Genomic DNA, 25975 nt, shown 5'->3' on the forward strand with positions numbered 1-25975 from the left:
GACCCCCATGCTGCAGAATAAATACATCTCAGCGTTTCTGGAGGCAGTGTAAAAGGATCTGCGCATGTACGACTGGTCTGGGTCCTAGATACAATCTTAGTGAAACAGAGATCATGGCGCTGGATAGGCAATGGTCCCCCTCCACACCAAGGAGCGAGTGCTCGCACCACGCCACACGCTGACTATTGCAACCGACATTTAAGCGATGATACTGACACAGCATATACTGACTCTGATGTTGCAAAGAGTGATAAGATTACAGTAGCAATGGGTACCCACTGGACTGGGTGAGATCTATCGAAGCAGGTGGTTTCTGCGGCTGCGCCTCTATAGCAGCATTGCTTTAGTGCAGGGGGCACGTAAGGATAATTCGGGGTTCCGGTGAATTACTTCTCTCTCTCAGTGGGAATAGTATCTCCATAGATAACTTTGTAAAATAAATAAATAAATACTGAAATTCCCCTGTGAAGAGATGAGCATGCCTAAAAGCTGTCAGATTTTTGCTACCTACTGTAAGTGAGAGCAACATCATAGAAAAGTAAATTTATGTTGCATTTCACTCTAGGAGAAATGTACTTCTTATAAATATGTATTTTCAATTTAACAATTTTTCATGATAGCGGTCCTTTAACTGCACCATCCCCTTAGTTTTTTTGAGACATGCTGGAGAGCCAGCTACAATAAAATTTCACACATTACTAATAGTAAGGTGCGATGAAAGGAACTGATATGACAAGTGGATATACTCACCCTCCAAATGCATAAGTGGGCAGTGTTCCCTCCCCCCCCCCTCCGAAAAGAAAAAACAAATAGACCCCCCCCCCCCCCCCCAACATAAAAACTTGATGTCGCCCATCTCTAGTTTCTCACTAGTGGAGGAGTAGCTCCAAATGGTGAAGATTCTGCGTTAGAGACCAATAGCCAAGGACCCCCTGAGATTACGATTGGTCTAGCTAATGTGAATGCATTCTATTGTAAACTGATGGGTGGATAGGAGGTGGACGGGGAAGACTAACGCATGCTGGATACACCAAGATACATAAATATGGTGCTCCAATGCGTAGATAGCACCTCCGATGACGTGGGATATACCCACGAATCAGCTGTAAGTTAGAGGAAGCTGCACCCAGTCTCCTCTGTAAACAGTCGCGTAGGGCTCACCATAGCAATTGCTATGGGGCCCGGATCCCTTAACCACAACTGGGGGGCCCACCTGTCCTGCTGCATATTTTTGTTTTATGTATGTTTTTGAAATCATGAGCCCAGGCAGGGCCCATCCAGGATTGCCAGAGTCACCTTCCACCCCCGGGCCCCCCTCCATTGCAGAGAGGCTGGCAGGTGGAATGGGACTATTTTTCTATCTGCTGCCTCTCTGCACATTCTACCGAAACTTACTCTACAGTTCTGGCCTGGCCCAGAAGCTGGGTCACAAAGAGCAGAGCTGATTATGGCTCCGCCCCACCTCTCAGCGTTGCCCGTGGCCCCTCCCATGCATAGCCATCCCCCTCCCACGTGTAGCCACGCACCCTTACTGTCTGTATTTCTGGTCAAAGAATCAGAAGAGCAGGCAGTGGGGCACACAGCGGCAGCATGAAAGGAATTTGACTGAGAGAGGAGCTGCGCACTGGGAGAGGAGTCTCCTACAGGTGAGTAAATGCTTTTTTTTTTTTTTTTTTTACAGATGCAGCAGCCACCAGGGTTATTGGGGGAACTAAAGGGAAAGTGGGGGAGAGAGGAGCCTGGTGATCAATTGCCACATTACGATTAATTTCTGGTGAAACATTGCCGCATTGCGATTATTTTCTGGTGAAAAATTGCCGCATTACGATTATTTTGTGGTGAAACATTGCCGCATTACGATTATTTTCTGGTGAAAGATTACCGCATTACGATTATTTTCTGGTGAAACATTGCTGCATTACGATTATTTTCTGGTTAAAGATTGCCGCATTATGGTTATTTTATGGTCAAATGCTGCCACAATATAATTATTTTCTAATGTCAATGGGGTGGGAGGTTTGGGATGGGTTCAGGGGTGGGAGGTCTAGGAGGGGTGTGGGGATGGTGGGGTGGAAGGTCCTGGAAGGGTGTTTTTTGGGTGAGAGGTCTGATAGGGGTGGGAGGTCCGAGAGGTGTGTGGCGTGGGAGGTCTGGGGGGGGGGGGGGGGGTGAATAAATCTTACCTCGTGCCTGCCAGTGTCTTCATAAAAATGTGTATTGATTGTCTGTTGAGGTAGAATTCCCTGATGGTCTACTAGTCCCCTCTTACATGGCTTCTCCTGGTGGTCTAGTGGTCCTCCTTTAACAGCTTTCACTGGTGGGCTAGTGGTCTTCCTCCCCCCTTCAATAATCTTCCCTGGTGGTCTAGTGGTCCCTCTTATATGTAGTGGGTAGTGGGTGTGAAGACACCTTCTAAAAAGAGACACAGGAGACAAAAAACGGAAGCCCAATGGTGTAGTATGTAGAAACAGGTTGGTAAATGTATAAGAAAAATATCTACTCACAAAGGTGGGTTGCAGAAGGGCAACCGACCACAGGAAGCAGGTGGAGACAATTAACCCGACTCCACTTGGGGTGGTCACTGGGGACCTGGTGTGGTCGCACTCCTTAGGAAAAGAAAAGGGGACAGATATCCACAGCGGTGTTTAACCGCGTGTGTTCTGTCACCACCCCTCACACAGGGAATGTGTAGGGGTTGAGATGCACTATATGGTTGAAAGAGGCGGCCAGGTTGTAGATAAAAGCGTTTAAAAGCAGTTTTAAACTGGAAAAAGGGTTGAGGTTGCTTACCTCAATAATGACAAATCTTTGCATAAACAAAAGATTTTATTGGTAGCACAGGTGGCGACGCTTTTCGCGGGTCTAAGCCCGCTTCCTCAGGCCTATAGCAGTGCCTATATCAGCAAAGGGAGACTCCTCAGTACACCAGTAACGACATCGTTACTGGTGTACTGAGGAGTCTCCCACTGCTATAGGCCTGAGGAAGCGGGCTTAGACCCGCGAAACGCGTCGCCACCTGTGCTACCAATAAAATCTTTTGTTTATGCAAAGATTTGTCATCATTGAGGTAAGCAACCTCAAACCTTTTTCTGGTTTTAAACTTCTTTTACATGCTTTTATCTACAACCGGGGCGCCTCTTTCAACCATATAGTCCCTCTTATATGGTTTTCCCTGATCGTCTAGTGACCCTCCCCCCACCCCCCCCCCCCCGTATAACTTTCCCTTATAGACAACTACCCCCTCAGTATCCCTCCCTTTACAGTATAGCATTCCTTGGTGGTCTAGCAGTCAACCTTTTATAGACGATGTATATAGAAAATGCTCCAACCAGAATAAAATATCTAAAAACAACAAAAGCTGTCATACGCCTGACACAGTAATCTGCTATTGGAAACAGCCTCAATACTATTCAACTTTGATGTTGTAACACACACTTCTGGTGGCAAACAAGGAAGTGCTAGACAGTGGCCTCAATTCGCTAAGCTTATCTCCTGTCTTTAATAACGTTTCTAGAGTTGTTACCATGGTGATAAGGCATGTAGTATTCAGGAAACATTTTACCTCAGGCAAACCTAAAGTTAACTCTTCTGTCTTTAAGTTAACTCTCCAATCCTTAAAATAACTCCAGAGTTAAAGACAGGCTGTTAATTAACTGTGTGTGAAAATAACTACAGAGGAGGTAAATTAACTACAGAGGAGGTAACTTAAGGAATGAAGAGATAAGATAACCCTCTCACTGGCCCATATGCAATTAACTTTTTCTCCTCAGTTTTCTCCTAGGAGATAATTTTTTGTTTTCTTTTTATAGTAATTTTTCATCAGTTTTCAATTGAAAAAGTATCAAAAAAGTGAGTAGAAAAGTACTATAAAATGTATTAAAAGTATTTTCTTGCTTTCTGGTAGTTTAAAAGCCATTGTATTGATGAGTTTGAAAATATCACCTAGGTGAAAACTCAGGAGAAAAAGTTAATTGCATAGTGCCCACTGTGTGGAGGTAAGTCTTCTCTTGCCTTATTATCTCCAGCATGATCTTAGTGAATTGAGGCCATAGGCCATTATCTGAATTACAGCTATAGTGCGCACTCATACAGTAATTTGGGCACTGTCAAAAGACGGAGCCCAAATTACTTTAAAGAGACACTGAAGCGAAAAAAAAAAATATGATGTAATGAATTGGTTGTGTACTATGAATAATTACTAGAAGATTAGCAGCAAAGAAAATATTCTCATACTTTTATTATCAGGTATATAGTGTTTTTTCTAACATTGCATCATTCTCTAATATGTGCAGATTACACAACACTCAGCATTCAAAATGAGTCTTTCAGAGCAGTCTGTGAAGTAATGACATCTCCTCTGGCAGAGGAAAAGTAAATAGTCCAGGAACAGTTGAGATAATAAAAGTCATATAACAGCCCTCTCCACGACTAACTTAGTCGGAGAGCTTAATGGCTTGTTTGCATAGAGATAACAACTGGAGTTTCTCAACTCTTCCTGTACTGGAAACAATTAGACTGATGTATCTGATCTTAATGTTTTATTTCTTAGCTGTACTACACATACAAATCATAATATCATAATTTTTTTTTCGCTTCAGTGTCTCTTTAAAAACAGCATAATTCGGCTGCCAATAATAGCTGGCAGTCGGATTACGTCTTTCCCCGAGTCCATGGTGGCCTGGAAGAGGAAATGCCACCGGGACTTTTGCAGGAGTCCCGGATTCCTTTTACCTTTTTTCAGATTTATTGAAGGATGATGAGCACTTGAATCAATAGACTGGCGTGGTCAACCTTTTATCGCTTTCCCTAGTGCCCCCCACAGTATTGCTTTCCATGGTGGTCTAGCAGTCCCCCTTGTATAGATTTCACTGGAGGTTTGGTAGCCCCCTTAGGGCCCTTTTCCACTAGCAATCGCTAGCGTTCGTGCTAAACGCTAGCGATTGCTGAATCGCAAGTGCAGGAAACTTCCCGGCGATTGCGTTCACGATTTTGCTATGCAATGCACTGCATAGCAAAATCGCGGCAAAGATCGCTCCACAGTGCGATCGCGTTTGAGTCCAAGACGAATCGCGGTAGTGGAAATTACCTACCGCGATTCCTATGTTAAAAAGCAAACCGTAGCGATTTCAAAATCACTAGCGGTTTGCGATTCAGCATCGCAAACTCCGCTAGTGGAAAAGGGCCCTTATACAGTTTCCCTAGTGGTGTAGTGTTACCTATTTCAAAAAAAGCATATTAAACAGTAAATGCCTGTGGCTTCTACCTGCCCCCTGCAGCTGCTCTGTGCTCACATCGGGACAAATTGACCATCCAGTCACTCGCAGCGACTCAGTTACGTTTTCAGCGACTGATCAAGTCGCTGACCCCTGAACCTGTGCGGCCCTGGCTGCGCGCGTCCACGATCTCGCTCCCGTAAGAGGAGCCCCCTGCGCAGTACAAGATTTTCTCATACTGCGCAGGATGCTCCCAGCGGTGGGAGTGTCATCAAAGATGCGCAAGGCCAGGGCCACGCAGGCGTAGTGGCCATCGTTTGGCTCAGTTGCTGTGGTAGACCGGTTTGTCACGGCACGGACACAGTGTGTCTTCAGGGGGTCGGTAGAAGCTCCAGGTAAGTTAAACTGAGTTTTGTTTTTTGAATTGTATAAGTTTTCCTTTAATAGCTCTCCCTTTTCCTGGTGGTCTAGTGCCGCCCCCCCCCTCCCCCCCCCCCCCCCCCCAGCTTCAATAGCTTTCCCTAGCAGTCTTTTGGACCACCTTGTACAACTTTCCCTTGTGGTCTGGTGGCCCCTCAAATGGCTTCCCCTAGATGTGCAACGTGTAGCAGTAATAGAGCCCTCTCATCTGATCAAATGCCAGAGAGGGAACTGTCTTATAGCCACATGGGGCCATATGCAATTCACTTTTTCACCTGAGTTTTCTCCTAGGAGATATTTTCACACCTTGCCATAAAATGCGTTATAAACCACCAACAAGCAAGAAAACATTCAAAATAAATTCAGTAGTACCTTTTCACCAACTTTTGGTTAGGTTTTTAATTGTAAAATTCTGAAAAGCTATTTTAAAGAAATATGAAAATTATCTCCTAGGAGATAACTCAGGTGAAAAAGTGAATTGCATATGGCCCATGGGGAGAAAAGGACAACTGAAGAAAGAGGTATACGGAGGCTGTCATATTTATTTCCTTTTAATCAATACCAGTTGCCTGGCAGCCCTGCTGATCCTCTGCCTCTAATACTATTAGCCATAGCCCATGAACAAGCATGCAGCAGATCAGGTGTTTCAGACTTTAAAAACTTCCCTGGCGGTATGATTATTTCCAGATTCTTTTTCCAAAAGCGGTGCAATTTTTTCACAAGCTTTGAGACCCTAAAAATCATACCGCTTGATAGATCTGCGGCAGCCCTGCACATTCCACACCTCTGATGGATCCAACTTGGGATTACTGCTCAGAGCTGAGGATTTCCATCCGAGCCTGACTCGGGGTTACCGCTAGGGAGGTTAAAGTTAGATCTGACAAGACTAGCTGCATGCTTGTTTCTGGTGTTATTTAGATACTACTGCAGAGAAATAGACCAGCAGGGCTGCCAGGCAACTGGTATTGATTAAAAGGAAACAAATTTGGCAGCCTCTGTATACCTCTTACTTCAGTTCCCCTTTAACCACTTAACGACCGCCTAACGCCGATAGGCGTCGGCTGGTCGCAGTGGTGTTTCTATGGAAACTCCATGTCAGTTCACGGAGGGAGTCTCCGTGAACAGCCTGCGAGCCTCCGATCCCGGCTCGCAGGCGAAATGTAAACACGCGGGGAAGAAATCCCCGGTGTTTACGTCGCACGACGCTGCTGTTGCAGCAGCGCCGTAAAGGAGATCGGCGATCCGCAGCCTCTGATTGGCCGGGGATCGCCGGCATCTGATAGGCTGAAGCCTATCAGAGGCAGTGCAGGACAGATCGCCTTCCTGTGCCGCCCACAGAGAGTAGGAGAGGGAGGGAAGGAGAGTGAGGGGGAAATAGCGCTGCGGAGGGGGGCTTTGAGGAGACCCCCCCCCCCGCTAGGCACACGTGAGCGGCGCGATCAGACACCCCCCCCCCAGCAGGACATCCTCCTAGTGGGGAAAAACAGGGGAAGGAAGTCTGATCGCCCTGCCTGCCTGCTGATCTGTGCTCGGGGCTGAAGAGCCCACCCAGCACAGATCCTCCAAAACACCCCTGGTCCTTAAGTGGTTAAAGGACAACTGAAGTGAGAGGGATATGGAGGCTGCCATATTTATTTCCTATTTATTTATTTTAAGTAATACCAGTTGCCTGGCTATCCCGCTGATCCTTTGCCTCTAACACTTTTAGCTACAGACCCTGAACAAGTATGCAGCAAATCTGGTGTTTCTGACATTATGATTAGCTGCATTCCAGTTTCTGGTGTGATTCATACACTACTGCAGCCAAATAGATCAACGGGGCTGCCAGGCAACTGGTATTATTTAACAGGAAATTAATATGGCAGTCTCCATATTCTCCTCACTTCAGTTCCCCTTTGATGAGATTCTAGTGTCTCCAGCTTGCGCCACATGTCGAACTGTTCTCTTCTTGACACATCATTACAACAACCATCGTCGCCCCCTTTCTCTCCTAGGAAAGGAATAATAGCACGTAATAATAACCAGACCGGTCAGCGCGCACGCCTGGTGTTGTCTTGTACGTCGGTCACGTGCTGACGTGACGTCACCAGGGTCCTTTAGCTCACTAGGCCTCCCTGTAATCCTCGGGATTTCCTGGATGTCCCTGCAGAGGAGTAGCGGCAGACGTGTGGCGGGCGAACTGGAAGGTAACGGAAGGCTGGCTCTGGGGGCGTATGTGTGTGGAATAGATAGCAGGACGCACGTGGTGTTGTGAGTGTCGCGGGATCGCTGGAGATTATCCCTTTCTGCAGGACACACAAGCCAGCAGTCCATGGCATAGTATGGCATCCCTGCAGCAGCACAGTGTAACATATGTTTCTCTTCCAGCGCTCCATTTATTATGCTCTCCTTTGTTTTGAAAGTAAACTTTGAAGTAAACTATACTTGCCACCCACCAGACTAGTATGCCTCTTTGTCTGTTATATTCATCTACACATGTCATGTGGACACAGTGGACTCACCATCAGGACAGCCAGGTATGCAGCAGAAGGTTTTGATCTGCTGTCCTAGCTTATCCTCACCTGCAACCTTGCACTATATTCTAACCCCCCTCCCCCCCCCCCCCCCCCCCCCCGTGTTGCACCCACATTTCCTACATTGACCCCCCTGTGTTGCACCCACATTTCCTACATTGACCCCCCTGTGTTGCACCCACATTTCCTACATTGACCTCCCTGTGTTGCACCCACATTTCCTACATTGACCCCCCTGTGTTGCACCCACATTTCCTACATTGACCCCCCTGAGTTGCACCCACATTTCCTACATTGACCCCCCCTGTCTTGCACCCACATTTCTTACATCAGATAGTATGAAGGGGAAGCCACATTTCGATTTCTCCAGTCAGTCAGCAAGTTTTGAGCACACCACCAACAATCAGATGCCATTGCATGGCTGTAATTTGATGAGCTGGCAGCCCACCTTCACAAGGCATACATATGAAATCGGCGCCGGTAGACTTGGATGCAAGATACAGTCGGTATATGGCTGATCCTGCTTCTGCACAAGTCCGGGCCAAATTAATTACGATTTCCCCCTCCAGGCCGTCATGGATAGTGAGGGAATGAAATTATTCGGCTTCCAGCGATTGCTGGAGGCCGAATTATTGTTTTAAAAGCAACTTCGGCTCCGTCTTCTGACGGAGTCACGGAGCCGACATTACTCACTGAGAGCCTGATACAAGTAATTCCTATTCTAGTCTATGGAGGCGCCGGCTGCACCCAAATCTAGCAGCGCTTGAAAGCACTGCTCCGTTCAGAAGCCTATGGGTACCAAGGCAGAACCCCCTGTGTAATGTCATTGCTGTAATTTTCAATGTGAGTATCTGCGGGACCAAGTTTTTGTTTTTTTTTTTTTTTTTTTTTTTTTTTTTTTTTTTTTACAATTTGTTCTCAGAATCAGGGCTGTGGAGTCGGAGCCGGGGCAATTTTGGGCACCTAGAGTCGGAGTCGTGGTTTCAGAAACTGAGGAGTCTGAGTCGCATGATTTTTGTACAAAATCCACAGCCCTGTTAAGTATTAGACTAAGGAGTCGGAGTCTGAGCGATTTTGGGTACCCGGAGTTGGAGTCGAAGTTTCAGAAACTGAGGATTCGGAAGATTTTTGTACCGACTCCACAGCCCTGCTCAGAATGCACCTAGTTTTGCATGAGATGTTAATAAAAAGTATGGTACAAGTTAAGTCCAATCTACACGATACGATTCTTTGTGCGATTCGATTCTGATTCTATTTACGATCTGATTAAGCCCCATCTACATGATATGATTCTTTGCGCGATTCAATTACGATTCTATTTACAATCCGATTAAATCCGACATGTCCGATCGGGATTTGATTCGATTTGCCATTGTTTTGCAATGGCAAATCAAATTGAATTGAATTCCGATCGGACATATCGGATTTAATCAGATTGTAAATAGAATCTTAATCGAATCGCACAAAGAATTGTATCATGTAGATTGAGCTTAAGTGGCAAAGTATACAGATATGCAAGAGGTTCTGGGTGGGTAGCACAGTGGCTGAGCCACTAGCATTTTTCCATTGCAGTGCTATAGTTATGACCAAGCCACAGTCTGTGTAGAATCAGTATGATCCTCCTGGGTTTACTAGGGAAAAATAATTAAACACTTCCCGAATGGTGAATACACATGGTTCGTTCCCGCATCGAATGCGCCGCTCGATTCCCGACGATTTGATTATTTCCGAACATTTCCGAGTGCATTTCGATAATTTTTAGGTCGATTGCATGTAAAGTATGGCAAATCGACCTAACGATCCATCGAAACGCGAATCGGACATGTCTGAAATAAACGAATCGACGGGAATCGAGTGTGGGAACGAACCGTGTGTATCCAGCATAAGAAGAGGAAAGCTTGTGGATCCTCCAAAGGCTTCCCATGTTTTTCTCGACCCCACTGGCTGGTCATGGCTGTGCTCCCACACTTGCAGGAGCACACCCATACTGCACCTGTGCGGGGCGCAGCATGGCCATGCTTAGGTGTCGTGAGATGTACGTACGTTATCGGTACTGCTTGATGCAGTACCGATAACGTACACTGTTGTCGATTAGACACCTGACGATCCTCTGGCCCAAATGACCTCCCTAGCAGTTTTGCTTTGCTTATGGGAGGGGCATAGAGCAGAGATAGGCAAACTCGGCTTTCCAGCTGTTGGAACTACAAGTCCCACAATGCATTGTAGGAGTCTGACAGCCATAGTCATGATTCATAAAGGCAAATGCATTGTGGGACTTGTAGTTTCTTAACAGCTGGAGAGCCAAGTTTGACTATCACTGGTATAGAGGGTTGTGGGGCAGGGCATTAGTTACTTGCTGCAAAACATTCCAAGGAAATTATTTTAAATCAAATATCACACACAGCTGCGCTGCCTGACCATAAAGCAATAAATAAGCAAACCAGTTCAGCAACGTGTCCAATGAAGGTTTCCTCAAGAGGTAAGAAGTGGGATCGCTATTACAATGTTCCAGAAACAGAAATGTCAATAAAAGTTGAATTGCGCTCTCCACTGCATCAGATGCTCCTAAAAAATATATATGTTACGGCCAGAACCCGAAGTGTGGCCACTTCGCGTTCTGGCCAGCCACTTCGGGTTCTGGCCGGCCAATGTGCGAAGTGGCCGCAGCGCAGCGGCCAATGTTAGAAATGGAGCGATTTCACTAAGCTACAATGTATTTTACGGCCGTCTCGCTGCGGCCAAATGTATTACAAGTTGGTTAATTTAATGAAATATAGCCAGCGGCAATGTGATAGATGAAGCCGCCGGCTTTCGCACTGCCTCCTCTCCTCCTCCCCCCGATCCCCCCTGCCTCTCTCCTCTCCCTGCCTCCTATACAATATACGGAGCAGCCGGCGGGGACACGCGTGTCCCCGAGAATCGTTCGTCGCGACAGGGGAATCCTGCCGTTTCTGCAGAGCGGTTGCTGGCAGAAGCAATGTCTGCAGCCTCCCCGCTCTGCTTCCCCTGCCGCGACGAACGACTCTCGGGGACACGCGTTTCCCCGCCGGCTGCTCCATATATTGTATAGGAGGCAGGGAGATATTTCATTAAATTAACCAACTTGTAATACATTTGGCCGCAGCGAGACGGCCGTAAAATACATTGTAGCTTAGTGTAATCGTTCCATTTCTAACATTGCCCGCTGCTCTGCGGCCACTTCGCACATTGGCCGGCCAGAACCCGAAGTGGCTGGCCAGAACGTGAAGTGGCCACACTTCGGGTTCTGGCCGTAAAATATACAAAAAGCTCCACATAGCGTAACTCTGTTATGGCAAAATCACACACCACCCGTGCTCCAGTGATAATAGTGCAGCACACGTCACCATAAACTTCCACAGTAGCTCGCTCACCAGATGATGACCACCTCAGATATCAGGTGGATCTATCGCATAAATCAAACTCCCCACTGGCACTGTTAGTCTTCCACTTCCTTTTAATAATGTAGTAAGCTTCCGTTCATATAAAACATAAAATCAAGACGTAGCATAAAACCTTTTAAATAGATAAAACTCCCTGCGCTACAAGTGCGCACTCACGTGTAATCTCTTGGTAATCAGGCACATCACATGGACCAACAGCAGCTCCTCCGAGCGGAGAACTGTAGCGCGGCCGTACGGAAGTCCGGGGAAGAAATCGGGACGCCGTTTTCGCACCGAGACAGGACCAGGCCTGATGCTGTGACAGACCCTGCTGTTGGTCCATGTGATGTGCCTGATTACCAAGAGATTACACGTGAGTGCGCACTTGTAGCGCAGGGAGTTTTATCTATTTAAAAGGTTTTATGCTACGTCTTGATTTTATGTTTTTTATATGAACGGAAGCTTACTACATTATTAAAAGGAAGTGGAAGACTAACAGTGCCAGTGGGGAGTTTGATTTATGCGATAGATCCACCTGATATCTGAGGTGGCCATCATCTGGTGAGCGAGCTACTGTGGAAGTTTATGGTCACGTGTGCTGCACTATTATCACTGGAGCACGGGTGGTGTGTGATTTTGCCATAACAGAGTTACGCTATGTGGAGCTTTTTGTATATATTAGGAGAATCTGATGCAGTGGAGAGCGCAATTCAACTTTTATTGACAAGGAAATTATTCTAAATCATTAGAAAGTTTACTGATCTGACAGCTTTAATATTTCTTGAGAAATGTTACCACATTTAGTAAACATTGCTTGAGAACAAAATGTTTTAGATAATAATTTTCAATGCTAGGTACACACGATACAATTTTCTGGCAGATTTCCCTGACAAATCGATTTTTTTTTTCAATCGATTTTTCCATAAAAGTGAACTGAAATCGATTGAAATTCAGATCGGACATGATGGAAAAAATAGATCTGGCAGGTAAATCTAACAGTACCTATCATAACGTGTACAGCTTAATGTATGAAAAGGCTTAAATCCTATAGGCTATTATAGGCAATTATTTTAATTAGATCATGCAAATGTTAACTAAAATACTGCTGACATCAGAGGAATGTTCCTGAGCTTACATTACCTCCCTACTCCTCACAAGCCCTGTGAGAGCAAACAAGACTGGGGGAAGTAATCAAGGACACTCCTATTGAGCTGATCCTGAAGTTGTGTACACACTATTTATGTCACCTGAGTTGATTGATCATAGTCATCTAATGTGGAAATCTAGGATCAGTACATGTACCTTCCTGTTTTTTTCTGTACAACAAGTGTTAAAGCAGACCTGAACTCAGAACTTCCCCTGTGCTCTAAAAGATAAGCAACAGCATAATAACCTTTAAAGAAAAACATTTCTTTGTTACAGCTGACGCACACCCTGTAAACATAGCGTTAACATCCTGTGTTTACAAATTAGCTGCTCTACCAAGGCAGTCAGCTGACACAGCTGATAGATCAAATTTTAATTGTGATTAGTCACAGATGAGAGGAAATTAGACAGGCTAAACTCTCTAAATACATACAGGGTGCACTTTTCTCTGTTTTTTCCTTCTGTCCTGTGCAAGCGTTCAGGTCCACTTTTTAAAGGACAATTGAAGTGAGAGGTATATGAAGGCTGCCATATTTATTTCCTGTTAAGCAATACCAGTTGCCTGGCAGCCCTGTTCCTGGTGTTATTCAGACACTACTACAGCCAAATGTGTAAGCAGGGCTTCCAGGCAACTGGTATTCTTTAAAAGGAAATAAATATGGCAGCCTCCATATTCACTTCAGTTGTCCTTAAAAAAAAAAAAAAAAAAAAAAAAAAAAAATTGTTCTGTTATTTATGTAGGAAAATGAAACAGACTCTAAAGGTGCGTACACACATGCAACTATAGTCGTTTGAAACGATCGTTCCCCGATCCTTTCAAATGACGATCGTTTGAAAAAAAGCAGCCAACGACCATGAAGTCTAACGACGGACGAGCTAGATCGTTCAAAACGAATGATCTAGCTTGGCGGATTTTTCCCAATGACGATCGTTTGCAAAAGTAGTTACATCGTTGGAAACGATCGTTTGTACTAGGCTTGACATGCGCATTTCACTATTTCTCCATGGAACTTTTAATTTTTATGCGCAGGCGCAATGGTTACTTTTACGTGATGTAACGTTTGTTCTAACGATCTGATCGTTACACACCTTTTAAAACTAACTTTACTTAGGTCGTTCTTTCATCAATTAAAAGTTCGTTCGTCGTTGACAACGAACGATCATTGTCGCATGTGTGTACGTAGCTTTAGGCTGTGTTCCCACTAGAGTGAAGAATGGACATTTTCATTGCTAAACAGACAGCAATAGGAGCGGTTCACACTTGTCACGCTGCAACAGATCAGTGGGATTTGATGTAGTAAGCGGACCGCACTATTGTGCAGCTTGCTTACCTTGCTGTTTTTTTATAGTAAATTGGGTGCCCAAATTACTGTCTGAGCGCCACTTTTATTTATTTTTTACAAAATAGGGCTTTTGCTTTTAACTTGGCTGCAGGGATTGTAGTGGTTTCTGGATTGTTGGTCTGCAGTGAGTATTTACGTGAGAGTGTGCAAAGGGTTCATTGATTTTGCTGTTTAGCAAAACACCCCCTTTAGCACCTCCATTTTACGTGATTTATGTGACCTCACTTGAGGAGAGGAGCCTGTATTCTGTGTTTTTCTTGTGTCAAAGCACTCTTCTCTCAGACAAATGCTCCTTCAAGCCTCTCACTCCTATTTCTTCTCTCTCACCTGCCATCCTTTGAAGTCCATGCAGTCTGACTATACTCTCCCTCAAACCTCCAAATAGCAGTTCTTTTCTGCACTCCAGGCTCTGCTTCTGTTTTCTTAAGCCCAATCTACACGATACGATTCTTTATAAGATTCTATTATGATTCTATTTACGATTTGATTAAATCCGACATGTCCGATCTGGATTCGATTCAATTCGATTTGCCATTGTTTTGCAATGGCAAATCGAATCGAATTCTGATCGGACATTTCGGATTTAATCGGATCATAAATAGAATCGTAATCAAATCGTATAAAGAATTGTATCGTGTAGATTGGGCTTAAGATCATTTCTCTGCCTGGCTTCTCCAGTTCCTGTCCTCTGACATCCCTACCATCATTGTGGGTGATTTTAACATTCCTATTGACACCAAGAACGCTGTCTCCAACAAACTTCTATCACTCACTTCCTCCTATGGCTTGTCTCAGTGGTCCTCTACCCCAACCCAGTGTGCAAAACAATGGCAAATCGAATTGAATCGAATCCAGATCGGACATGTCGGATTTAATCAAATCGTAAATAGAATCATAATAGAATCTTATAAAGAATCGTATCGTGTAGATTGGGCTTAAGAAAACAGAAGCAGAGCCTGGAGTGCAGAAAAGAACTGCAATGGCCATACGCTTGACCTCGTATTTACTCGTCTCTGCTCTGTCACTGACTTTACCAATGATCCACTACCACTCTCTGACCATAACCTACTTACCTTCTCTCCTCCTCTTTTCCTACCACCCTGGCACAAGCACGCTCACATATTCGCAGAAATTATCACAATCTAGACATGCAATCTGACTCTGATGCCCTGGCACCTCTCCTCACACAATCCTTCACTGACCCAGACTCAGCTGCTATACACTACAACAGCTCCATTACAAAAGTCATGGATGACTTTGCCCCCCTCATCAATGTCCGCTCTCACAGTGTCAGTCGCCAACCCTGGATGACCCGACACTAAAACACTTAAAAACATGTTCTAGAGCAGCGGAAAGGCGTTGGAGGAAAAGTAACACAAGTGAGGACTTCATCTCATATAAAATAGCCTTGAACAACTTCAGAAACGCACTCTGTGGCAAAACAGTCCTATTTTAACCTCCCTAATATCTGCCCCTTTTACACAATCCAAAACGCTTGTTCAGCACCTTCAACTCCGTTCTCCATCCCCCTCCTCCTCCTCCTCCATCTTGCTTATCAGCTGAAGAATTTGCAACATACTTAACTGATAAAACTGACAAAATCAGAAGTGAATTCTCCACGCAGCTCTCAAATCCCACCTCCACACCTCTCATTGACTGCTCTCTAACTGCCTTCTCTCCACTTTCTGAACATTCTTTCTCCTCTATATTATCCAAAGCTAATCTAACAACTTGTTCTTTGGATCCTATTCCCACCCATTTCATTCCGCAGCTATCCTCCTCTCGCATGCCTGCACTAACATCGCTATTTAACCTCCCTGGCGTTCTATTAAGATCGCCAGGGCGGCTGCAGGAGGGGTTTTTTTAAATTAAAAAAAAAACTATTTCATGCAGCCAACTGAAAGTTGGCTGCATGAAAGCCCACTAGAGGGCGCTCTTGTAGCGTACTTCCGATCGCCTCCGGCGATCAGAATTAACTAGGAAGGCCGCAATGAGCAGCCTCCTTTGTTTCGTTTACCTCATCGCCATAGCGACGAGCGGAGTGACGTCATGGACGTCAGCCGCCTCCGATCCAGCCCTTAGCGCTGGCCGGAACTGATTGGTCCGGCTGCGCAGGGCTCGGTGGCTGGGGGGACCCTCTTTCTCCGCTGCTCGCGGCGGCGATCAGGTAGCACACGCGGCTGGCAAAGTGCCGGCTGCGTGTGCTGCTTTTTATTTGATAAAAATCGGCCCAGCAGGGCCTGAGCGGCGACCTCCGGCGGTAATGGATGTAACAATGCGTCCATACCGCTAAGGAGGTTAACCTGTCCCTCTCCACTGGCATCTTTCCGTGGCCACTCAAAAAGGCTGTTGTGACACCACTACTTAAAAAAAACATCTCTAGATCCTACCACACTCGCCAACTACCGCCCAGTGTCACTTCTCCCATTTGCATCCAAACTAAGTGAACGCCATATACATGCAGAATTAAGCCATTATTTATCAGCTTACTCCTTACTTGATCAGTTCCAGTCTAGCTTTCACTCTAACTACTCCACGGAAACGGCCCTTACCAAAGTGGCCAATGACCTTCTTACAGCTAAATCCAAAGGTCAATTTTCCCATACTCATCCTTCTTGATCTGTCATCAGCATTCGATACGGTCGACCACGCCTTACTCTTACAAATACTTTCGAATGTAGGAATAAAGGGCCTCGCTCTTACATGGTTATCTTCCTACCTCTCTGGAAGGTCCTTCACAGTCTCCTAATCAGATCTCTTCTCCTCATGCTTTCTGTTGGGGTCCCTCAAGGCTCTGTCCTTGGTCCCCTCCTCTTTTCCATCTACATGCACGGTCTTGGTAACTTAATCAACTCATTCGGGTTTCAATACCACTTGTATGCAGACCATACACAACTGTACCTCTCGGACCCAGACCTTAACTTCCTCCTCAAACGTGTTCCTGACTGCTTGTCTGCTATATCCTCCTTCATGTCCTTTCGCCTCCTAAAACTGAATATGAGTAAAACAGAACTAAAAAATTTTCCACTGTCTCTGTACACCTCTCTGCCTGAAGTAACTAACTATAAATGTTAACACTCCAATAACTTCAGTTCCCAAAGCACGGTACTTGGGGGTAATATTCGGCTCATCTCTCTCTTTTATTCCTCATCTTAACTCCATAACCAGCTCCTGCCATCTCCAACTCAAAAATATATCTCGCATCTGTCCCTTTCTCACTCAAGATACAACGAAAATGTTAATACATGCTCTTATAATTTTTCGTCTGGACTACTGCAACATACTACTTTGTGGACTACCTTCTAACAGACTGGCCCCTCTCCAGTCAGTACTGAACTCAGCTGCTCGTCTCATTCATCTTTCTTCTCGATCTTCCTCTGCTGCCCCTCTCTGTCAAGCTCTTCACTGGCTGCCAATTAACCTGAGGATCCAGTTCAAACTCCTAACCCTAACCTACAAAGCTCTCCACAATCTCTCTCTCCCCGGTACATAGCCTCATTTCCAGATACAAACCCAATCGCAATCTCAGATCTGCACACGATCTTCTGTTGTCCTCCTCTAGAATCACCTCCTCACATTCACGCTTACAAGATTTTGCACGCACTTCACCCCTTCTCTGGAATGCCAACCTTTGTTACCTTTAAACAGGGCTGTGGAGTCAGTCCGAAAATCCACCAACTCCGACTCCTCAGTTTAGGATTTCTCCGACTCCTCTAATTTGCATATTACAACTTTGTTGATTAAAAGTATGTAACGTGAAATTCGTCTCTTAACCAGCTGAGTGGTATGGACGAGCTCAGCTCGTCCATTACCGCCGGAGGCTGCCGCTCAGGCCCTGCTGGGCCGATTTTGGTCAATTAAAAAGCAGCACACGCAGCCGGCACTTTGCCAGCCGCATGTGCTACCTGATCGCCGCCGCAGCGCGGCAATCCGTCGCATGCAGCGGCGAAAGAGGGTCCCCCCAGCCGCCCGAGCCCAGCGTAGTCGGAACAAACAGTTCTGCCCAGCGCTAAAGGCTGGATCGGAGGCGGCTGACGTCAGGACGTCCATGACGTCACTCTGCTCATCGCCATGGCGACTAGGTAAGCGAAACAAGGAAGGCTGCTCATTGCGGCCTTCCTTGTTACTTCTGATCGCCGGAGGCAATCAGAAGAACGCATCCGGAGCGCCCTCTAGTGGGCTTTCATGCAGCCAACTTTGCATGTAATCTTTTTTTTTTTTTTATTAAAAAAAAAAAAACCCTCCCGCAGCCGCCCTGGCGATCTTAATAGAACACCAGGGTGGTTAACGGCCAACGCTTAGGAATTTTACAAGACAACTGAATTGAGAAGAATATGTAGACTACTATATTTATTCCCTTTAGACTAAAACTAGTCCTTGGTAAGAGTACTTGAAAAAGGTGCAAACTGGAACAAAGAACATCTATCAGGCCCTAGGCAATGTAAGTGTGGGTGCATGTAAGAATGATGTGCAGGTACTCTGCAGGGGAATGAGGAGATTCTTCCTCTATTACACATCTGAACATCTGTCAGGCCCTAGGCAATGTGACTGTGGGTACATGTAAGAGTGAGGTGCAGGTACTCTGCAGGGGAATGAGGAGATTCTTCCTCTATTAGGGCCCGTTTCCACTATCGCGGCTTCTGCCGCGATTCGGCAGAGTTTACCCGCACATGAATCGCACGGGGAAACTCTGCCATAGGGGATAGCGGCGCTGCGGCCGAATCGCTTGCGGGAGCGATTCGGCCGGAACCCCCCGCAGAATTCGCGGCGGAGGCTGCAAATCCCATAGCCGTGCATAGCACGGCTCATGGGATTCGCCTGCGATCCCGCCCACCCGCTCAGTGCTGGCGTGCGTCTGCAAGACGCACGCCGCACTAGTGGAAACGAGCCCTTACACATTCTTCATGCACAATCTGAACCAGGTTTATGGGTGATAAACACCTCAGTGTTCAATGTGCACAACATTCTCAGTGGATTCCCTGCAGCTCTGTGAGGAGTGCATATGTAGAGTATAGTACTACTGTGTAACAAAGTAAACCTGAGACAGATGAAATTTAAAGTTTTATACATACCTGGGGCTTCCTCCAGCCCCCTTCAGGATAATCAGTCCCTCGTTGTCCTCCTCCACCACCTGCATCTTCTGCTATGAGTCCAGTTTCTTGAGCCAGTCGGGCGTAGTGCGCATGCACACACTCCGCTGCCAGGAGCATACTACACCTGTGCATTTGCAGAATGTTCCTGGCTGTAGGAGCGGCATGCGGCCGGACTGCGCTGACTGGCTGAATTACCAGGACTCATAGCAGAAGATCCAGGTGGTGGAGGACAGCGAGGGACTGATTGGCCTGAAGGGGGCTGAAAGAAGCCCCAGGTATGTATAAAACTTTACTTTTCATCCGTCTCAGGTACCCTTTAATTTGTAGTCACCAAACCAAATTTTAACAACATATCAAATTATTTGATTTCATGAGCAAAGAGTACATTTGCATAAACCAGCATCAATGCAGAATTATTTCCATCTCATTAAACATCTCTATTAGTGACACCGCTACACATCAGGCTTTATTCTTACAGCATAGATGTTATTTAGTATATATGAGATTCCTGTGTGCATAAAATATATATATATATATATATATATATATATATATATATATATATATATATATATATATATATATATATATATATATATATATATATATATATATACAGTCACAATCAGATATGTATATCTGACTTTAAAAATACGGGGACTGCTTTATTGAAGCAGCACAAGAAACCAATCAAAATTAGTTAATTTCATTTTTGTGGACTGAGCACAGCTATTTCTGTATATATACATTATTTTTTAATGACTATTATCTGAGAAATAGACAATGTTATCATATTTTCTATTTTAATTACAGTTACAAACAGGGCTGTGGAGTCGGGCAATTTCGGGTGCCGGAGTCGGGAAAAAATGCACCGACTCCTAATGAATTTGTAACTGTAATTAAAATAGAAAATATGATAAAATGTTCTATTTCTCAGATAATAGTCATTAAAAATAATGTATATATGCAGTATATATACAGTAATAGCTGTGCTTACTCCACAAAAATGAAATAAACCAATCAAAATTAGTTACTTGTGCTGCTTCAATAAAGCAGTCCCCGTATTTTTAAGGTCAGATATACATATCTGATTGTGACTGTATATATGATGTGTACACAGGAATCTCTTATATATACTAAATAACATCTATGCTGTAAGAATAAAGCCTGATGTGTAGCTGTGTCACTAATAGAGATGGTCAATGAGATGGAAATAATTCTGCATTGATGCTGATTTATGCAAATGTATGCACTCCCTTTGCTCATGAAATCAAATAATTTGATATGTTGTTAAAATTTGGTTTGGTGACTACAAATTAAAGGGTACCTGAGACGGATGAAAAGTAAAGTTTTATACATACCTGGGGCTTCCTCCAGCCCCCTTCAGGCTAATCAGTCCCTCGTTGTCCTCCACCACCCGGATCTTCTGCTATGAGTCCTGGTAATTCAGCCAGTCAGCGCTGTTCGGCCGCATGCCGCTCCCACCGCCAGGAACATTCTGCACCTGCGCAGTAGTGCTGCACAGGTGTAGTATGCTCCTGGCGGCGGAGTGTGTGCATGCGCACTACGCCCGACTGGCTCAAGTACCTGGACTCATAGCAGAAGATCCAGGTGGTGGAGGAGGACAACGAGGGACTGATTATCCTGAAGGCGGCTGGAGGAAGCCCCAGGTATGTATAAAACTTTTATTTCATCTGTTTCAGGTTTACTTTGTTACACAGTAGTACTATACTCTACATATGCACTCTCCACAGAGCTGCAGGGAATCCACTGAGAATGCTGTGCACATTGAACACAGAGGTGTTGTCTGTCACCCATAAACCTTGTTCATATTGTGCATGAAGAATGTGTAATAGAGGAAGAATCTCCTCATTCCCCTGCAGAGTACCTGCACATCATTCTTACATGTACCCACACTTAGGGTGGGTACACACGTCAGATAAAAGTCTTTGGAAAATGAAAGATCACAGACCAATTTTACCCCCTTTCATGTAGTATGAGAGCCATACTCTACACAGTCTATTCTATGGAGCTGAACTCCCCATCAGACAGAAATCTTTGCAAGATGCTGCACACACAGATGCTGTACACATGCAACAGATCAGTATCTGCAAAAGATCTGTTCCTGCAAAAGATCCACTCCTGCAAAACACATTCATAGTCTATGATATCTGCAGATCTCATACACACCTTGTTTAACGGACAATTATCTGTAGATCAGATCCACCAGGTTGGATCTTTAGATCGGCAGATAATTGTCTGATCTGCAGATGAATGTCTGTTAAACAAGGTGTGTATGGGATCTGCAGATGTCATAGACTATGAATGCATTTTGCAGGAATGGATCTTTTGCAGGGATTGATCTTTTGCAGATACTGATCTGTTGCATGTGTACAGCATCTTTGTGTCCAGCATCTTGCAAAGATTTTTAGCTGATGGGGAGTTCAGCTCCATAGAATAGACTGTGTAGGTATGGCTCTCATACTACATGAAAGGGGGTAAAATTGGTCTGTGATCTTTCATTTTCCAAAGACTTTTATCTGACGTGTGTATGAGCCTTTACATTGCCTAGGGCCTGATAGATGTTCTTTGTTCCGGTTTGTACCTTTTACAAGTAATCTTACCAAGGACTAGTTTTAGTCTAAAGGGAATAAATATAGTAGTCTACATATCCTTCTCACTTCAGTTGTCTTGTAAAATACTTAAGCGTTGGCAGTTAAGAGACGAATTTCATGTTACATACTTTTAATCAACAAAATTGTAATATGCAAATTAGAGGAGTCGGAGTTGGAGTCGGTGGAATCCTAAACTGAGGAGTCGGAGTCGGTGGATTTTTGGACCGACTCCACAGCCCTGGTTACAAATTCATTAGGAGTCGGAGTCAGTGCATTTTTTTCCCGACTCTGACTCTAGGCACCCAAAATTGCTCCGACTCCACGACTCCGACTCCACAGCCCTGCCTTTAAATGCTCTCTAAAAACTAATTTGTTCCGACAAGCATATGCGCTACCTTTGGCGACTTCCCTTTGTCCTAAAACCAAATTGTATTCCTACTAGGTATCCTAAAACACACTGCCTTTATATATTTTATCGTATACTACCTCTCCTCTTGTTTCCCCCCATTCCCTTTAGATTGTAAGCTCGCAAGTGCAGGGCTCTCTCCCCCTTTTATGTCTTTATACATTTTATTCATCATGTTCTGTATTTTGTATTCTGTATGCTGTATCATTTTTTGTATTTTGTCACTAATTATGTATCTTGTATATTGGTGTACACCATTGCCTGTATTATTATGTACCCCATGTTTGTTTCTTACTTTGTACAGTGCCACGGAATATGTTGGCGCTTTATAAATCCATAATAATAATAATCCAGGTCCAGGAATTTATGGGTAAACTGGGATGACGCTGGACTGGAATATTTATAGCTAAATTCAGTTGACAGTTAAACTGAAAGGCCCGGTTCACACTTCCGTTAAAAAAAAAAAACGGTTCGTTTGCGGAATGGATGCAAACGGATCCAATGTTAACTATGGAACCGTTCACATCCGTCTGTTCATACGGATCCATTCCGTATGTTCCGCTGAACGGACCGCAATTTTCCTGCAGCACCAATTTTTCCAGACACCCCAGCCCAGCTGTCCTGAAATGGAAGCTGAAGTGCTGCATTGGGGGCAATGAGAAAATTGAAAGTTTATTCACACTAGTGAAGAAACAGACCGATCTAAATAGAAAAATACACTTGGGAGGGGGGGAATGGTGGCAACGGATTGAAACCAGATCCAATCGACCAGTGATCGGATCAGTTTGCCACTCCAACGCGAGTGTGAACCAGCCTAGTAGATTTTTTATCAACATGTTTTATGCTTGGTGAATATACCTATTGTTTCTCTGTGTTTGCACTAATATTTATTTTTTTCAATTAAAGGCTTTTATGAAAAGAACACTTGCGACTTTGTTTCTTCAGACAGCAAGGATATATGCTCCATTGTCCCGTATCGCTTACGGCTTTTCTCCTCCACTTCACAGTTTCCTTTCAAGAGTTCCTCGCCTCAACACTACACATATAAAGTTTGCAATTAGGATACGCAGTTGCCATAACATGGCAGAACAACGTTATTGTGTAGAGTATGCCAAGCGTGGAACTGCAGGCTGCAAGAAATGCAAAGAAAAGATTGCAAAAGGCTTGGTACGAATTGGCAAAGTGGTCCCAAATCCATTCAGTGAGTCGGCAGGAGACATGAAAGAGTGGTACCATGCCAAGTGCATGTTTGAGAAGCTGGAGCGGGCGCGGGCTACCACTAAAAAGATTGATGACCTCACAGAGCTTGAAGGCTGGCAGGAGCTACAGGACCCTGAAAAAGAACTAATTAATCAGTATGTGAAGGGTAAGTTTTTCTTAACGATTTTATGACGGGTATTTTATGCTTTTGTGATGGTACCAATTCTAGGCAGATTACTTTTTACTTTTTGACTACATACAGAATACTTTGGCATGTTTCACTATCAATCTGACATTCTGAGTAAAGCTACATACAAGTAGAAGGCCAACGTTGCTCTAAAACAAGTCTAATCATTCATGATCATTTTGATTGACCGTTTCCTTACAGGCGCTGCCTTGTCCCTGTCCCGTGCCTCTTCAGCAGTCAGCTATGCTGAACATGTTTGGCTGATGCCTGTTACAGTATATTTCTTTTCAATATCTTTTAGTAAGAAGAATTTTGCTTATGCTAGCACCTCTTTTTCATAGGTCAAAACATAGTGCTGAGCAAAGAGCAGAACAAATCTGTCTAGATGGGGATCAATGGCAAGCTGTTATCTGAAGGGATTACGAAAGACTGTTTCAGGCAACAATTATTGTCCATCTTTGAACTGGAGACAGTATTTCATGACAGAGATGTCAAATGATGTTTTTGAGTAGATGTTAGGTGATCAATACAGTACCAGCAGCCACAATGGATTCCCAGGTTCAGAAAAGACTTCTGTAGGATGTTCATGGGAGTACACATTGTCAGTGTGGTGGTAAGAGCAGAACTAACCTTTTCTATGCAACTACATGGATAGAAATTGTTTCTTAGCAACCAACCAATGTGTATTGTCCAGAGTACATCGTTTCTAGGTGTGTGTGTGTGTTCGTGTGTGTGTGTGTGTGTGTGTGTGTGTGTGTGTGTGTGTGTTCGTGTGTTCTGACTGCTCATGTTGTGGCTGGTTCCCATCTTACACTTATTTTGTGTCCAGAAAGGCAGAAAGAGTACCTGACAGCTTGCCTTTTTTTATGGACACCAGTAGGGCTGGTTCACATTGGGTTCAGAGCAGACAGCAATGAACATGAACAACCACACATAACTGGATTAGACCATGTACCCAAACTATACTGATACCCTGCCTCTCTGGCAAAGTGTGAACTGGGCCTTGCATTGTCCTTCTCCTGAAAAAGCACATTTACCACAAAAAAAACATTGTTTGTTTTAGGCATCATACTCCTGTACATAATTTATGTATAGGTGTATCTGAAGTGACGTTAGATAAACGTGGGTACTTAAAGAGACACTTAAGCCAGAAAAAAAAATGAGTTTTACTCACCTGGGGCTTCTACCAGCCCCCTGCGGTCCGCATAATTACAGTCGGGAATGCGGAAAAAGCTACGCGTGGCCCGTCCTGACGGGCCTGTCTGCAAAAACGGAACTAGCTGGCAGCAGGGGACCAGAGGATTAGTGAGTGGCTGCGAGGGCACATGACTGCTGCAGGGGGCTGGTAGAAGCCCCAGGTGAGTAAAACTCATTTTTTTTTTCCTGGCTTAAGGTTCACTTTAAAGAACAACTGTAGTGAGAGGTATGTGGAAGCTGCAATATTTGTTTCCTTTTAAAGGGAACCTAAACTGAGAGGAATATGGACGTTTCCTTTTAAACAATACCGGTTGCCTGGTAGTCCTGCTGATCTCTTTGCTGCAACAGTGGCTGAATCACACACCTGAAACAAGCATGCAGCTAATCCAGTCTGACTTCAGTCAGAGCACCTGATCTGCATTCTTGTTGAGGGGCTGTGGCTGAAAGTATTAGAGACGCAGGATCAGCAGGAGAATCAGGAAACTGGTATTATTTTTAAAAGGAAAAATCCATATCCTTTTCAGTTTAGGTTCCCTTTAAGAAATACTAGTTGCCTTGCTAATCTATTTGGCTGCAGGATTCTCTGAATCACACCAGAAACAAGCATGCAGCTAATCTTGTCAGATCTGACAATAATGTCAGAAACACCTGATCTGCTGCATGCTTGTTCAGGGTCTATGGCTAAAAATATTAGGTGCAGAGGATCAGCAGGATAGCCAGGAAACTGGTATTGCTTAAAAGGTAACTAATATGGCAGCCTCCACATAGCTCTCACTACAGTTGTCCTTTAAGTACCAGCGGTCTCTGCTCCCTTAAAGACCGCTGGTACAATACCAACGGAAACCAGCGGTCTCTGCTCCCTTAAAGACCGCTGGTACAATACCAACGCGGAATCCCGACAAATCGTTGTGCATATGCGCCGCAACCGCCCATACCCGCCGCACGCCCGGATCCTCCTGACATACTCTGCCATCTCTATTGCGGCAGTCACGTGAGTCGGTCAGGAGCCGCTTTCATTGCCTCCTGACCATGTCTATCAATGTATGCCAATGGGAGCGGCTTACATTGATAGACCTGGCCAGGAGCCAATGAAATCTGCTCCTGACTGGCTCACATGGCTCTGCCGTCATAGAGACAGGCAGAGCCTGTGAGCTGCGGCGAGAGACGTCTGGTTTGAGTGGCGCGATCGGCAGGGAGCGTTGGAAACAGTGCATGCACGCTGCAGGCGGTAATTTGAAATA

General features: G+C 44.8%; 1 protein-coding gene across 2 annotated transcripts in view; it reads left to right on the plus strand.

Moving 5' to 3' along the window:
* Positions 1-7701: 7701 nt before the first annotated feature.
* LIG3 (DNA ligase 3) overlaps positions 7702-25975 on the plus strand; it is a 67214-nt gene continuing 48940 nt past the window's right edge. The window contains exons 1-2 of one of the 2 annotated variants that reach the window (XM_068268598.1): positions 7702-7819; positions 23057-23516. In XM_068268598.1, coding sequence (XP_068124699.1) covers positions 23063-23516 — 454 coding nt within the window. In that variant the 5' untranslated portion in view covers positions 7702-7819; positions 23057-23062. The remainder of the gene's footprint in view (positions 7820-23056; positions 23517-25975) is intronic. The other variant, XM_068268599.1, reaches the window with a different exon arrangement.

Source organism: Hyperolius riggenbachi, chromosome 2, assembly GCF_040937935.1.
Source record: "Hyperolius riggenbachi isolate aHypRig1 chromosome 2, aHypRig1.pri, whole genome shotgun sequence".
In the NCBI taxonomy this organism is placed as follows: domain Eukaryota; kingdom Metazoa; phylum Chordata; class Amphibia; order Anura; family Hyperoliidae; genus Hyperolius; species Hyperolius riggenbachi.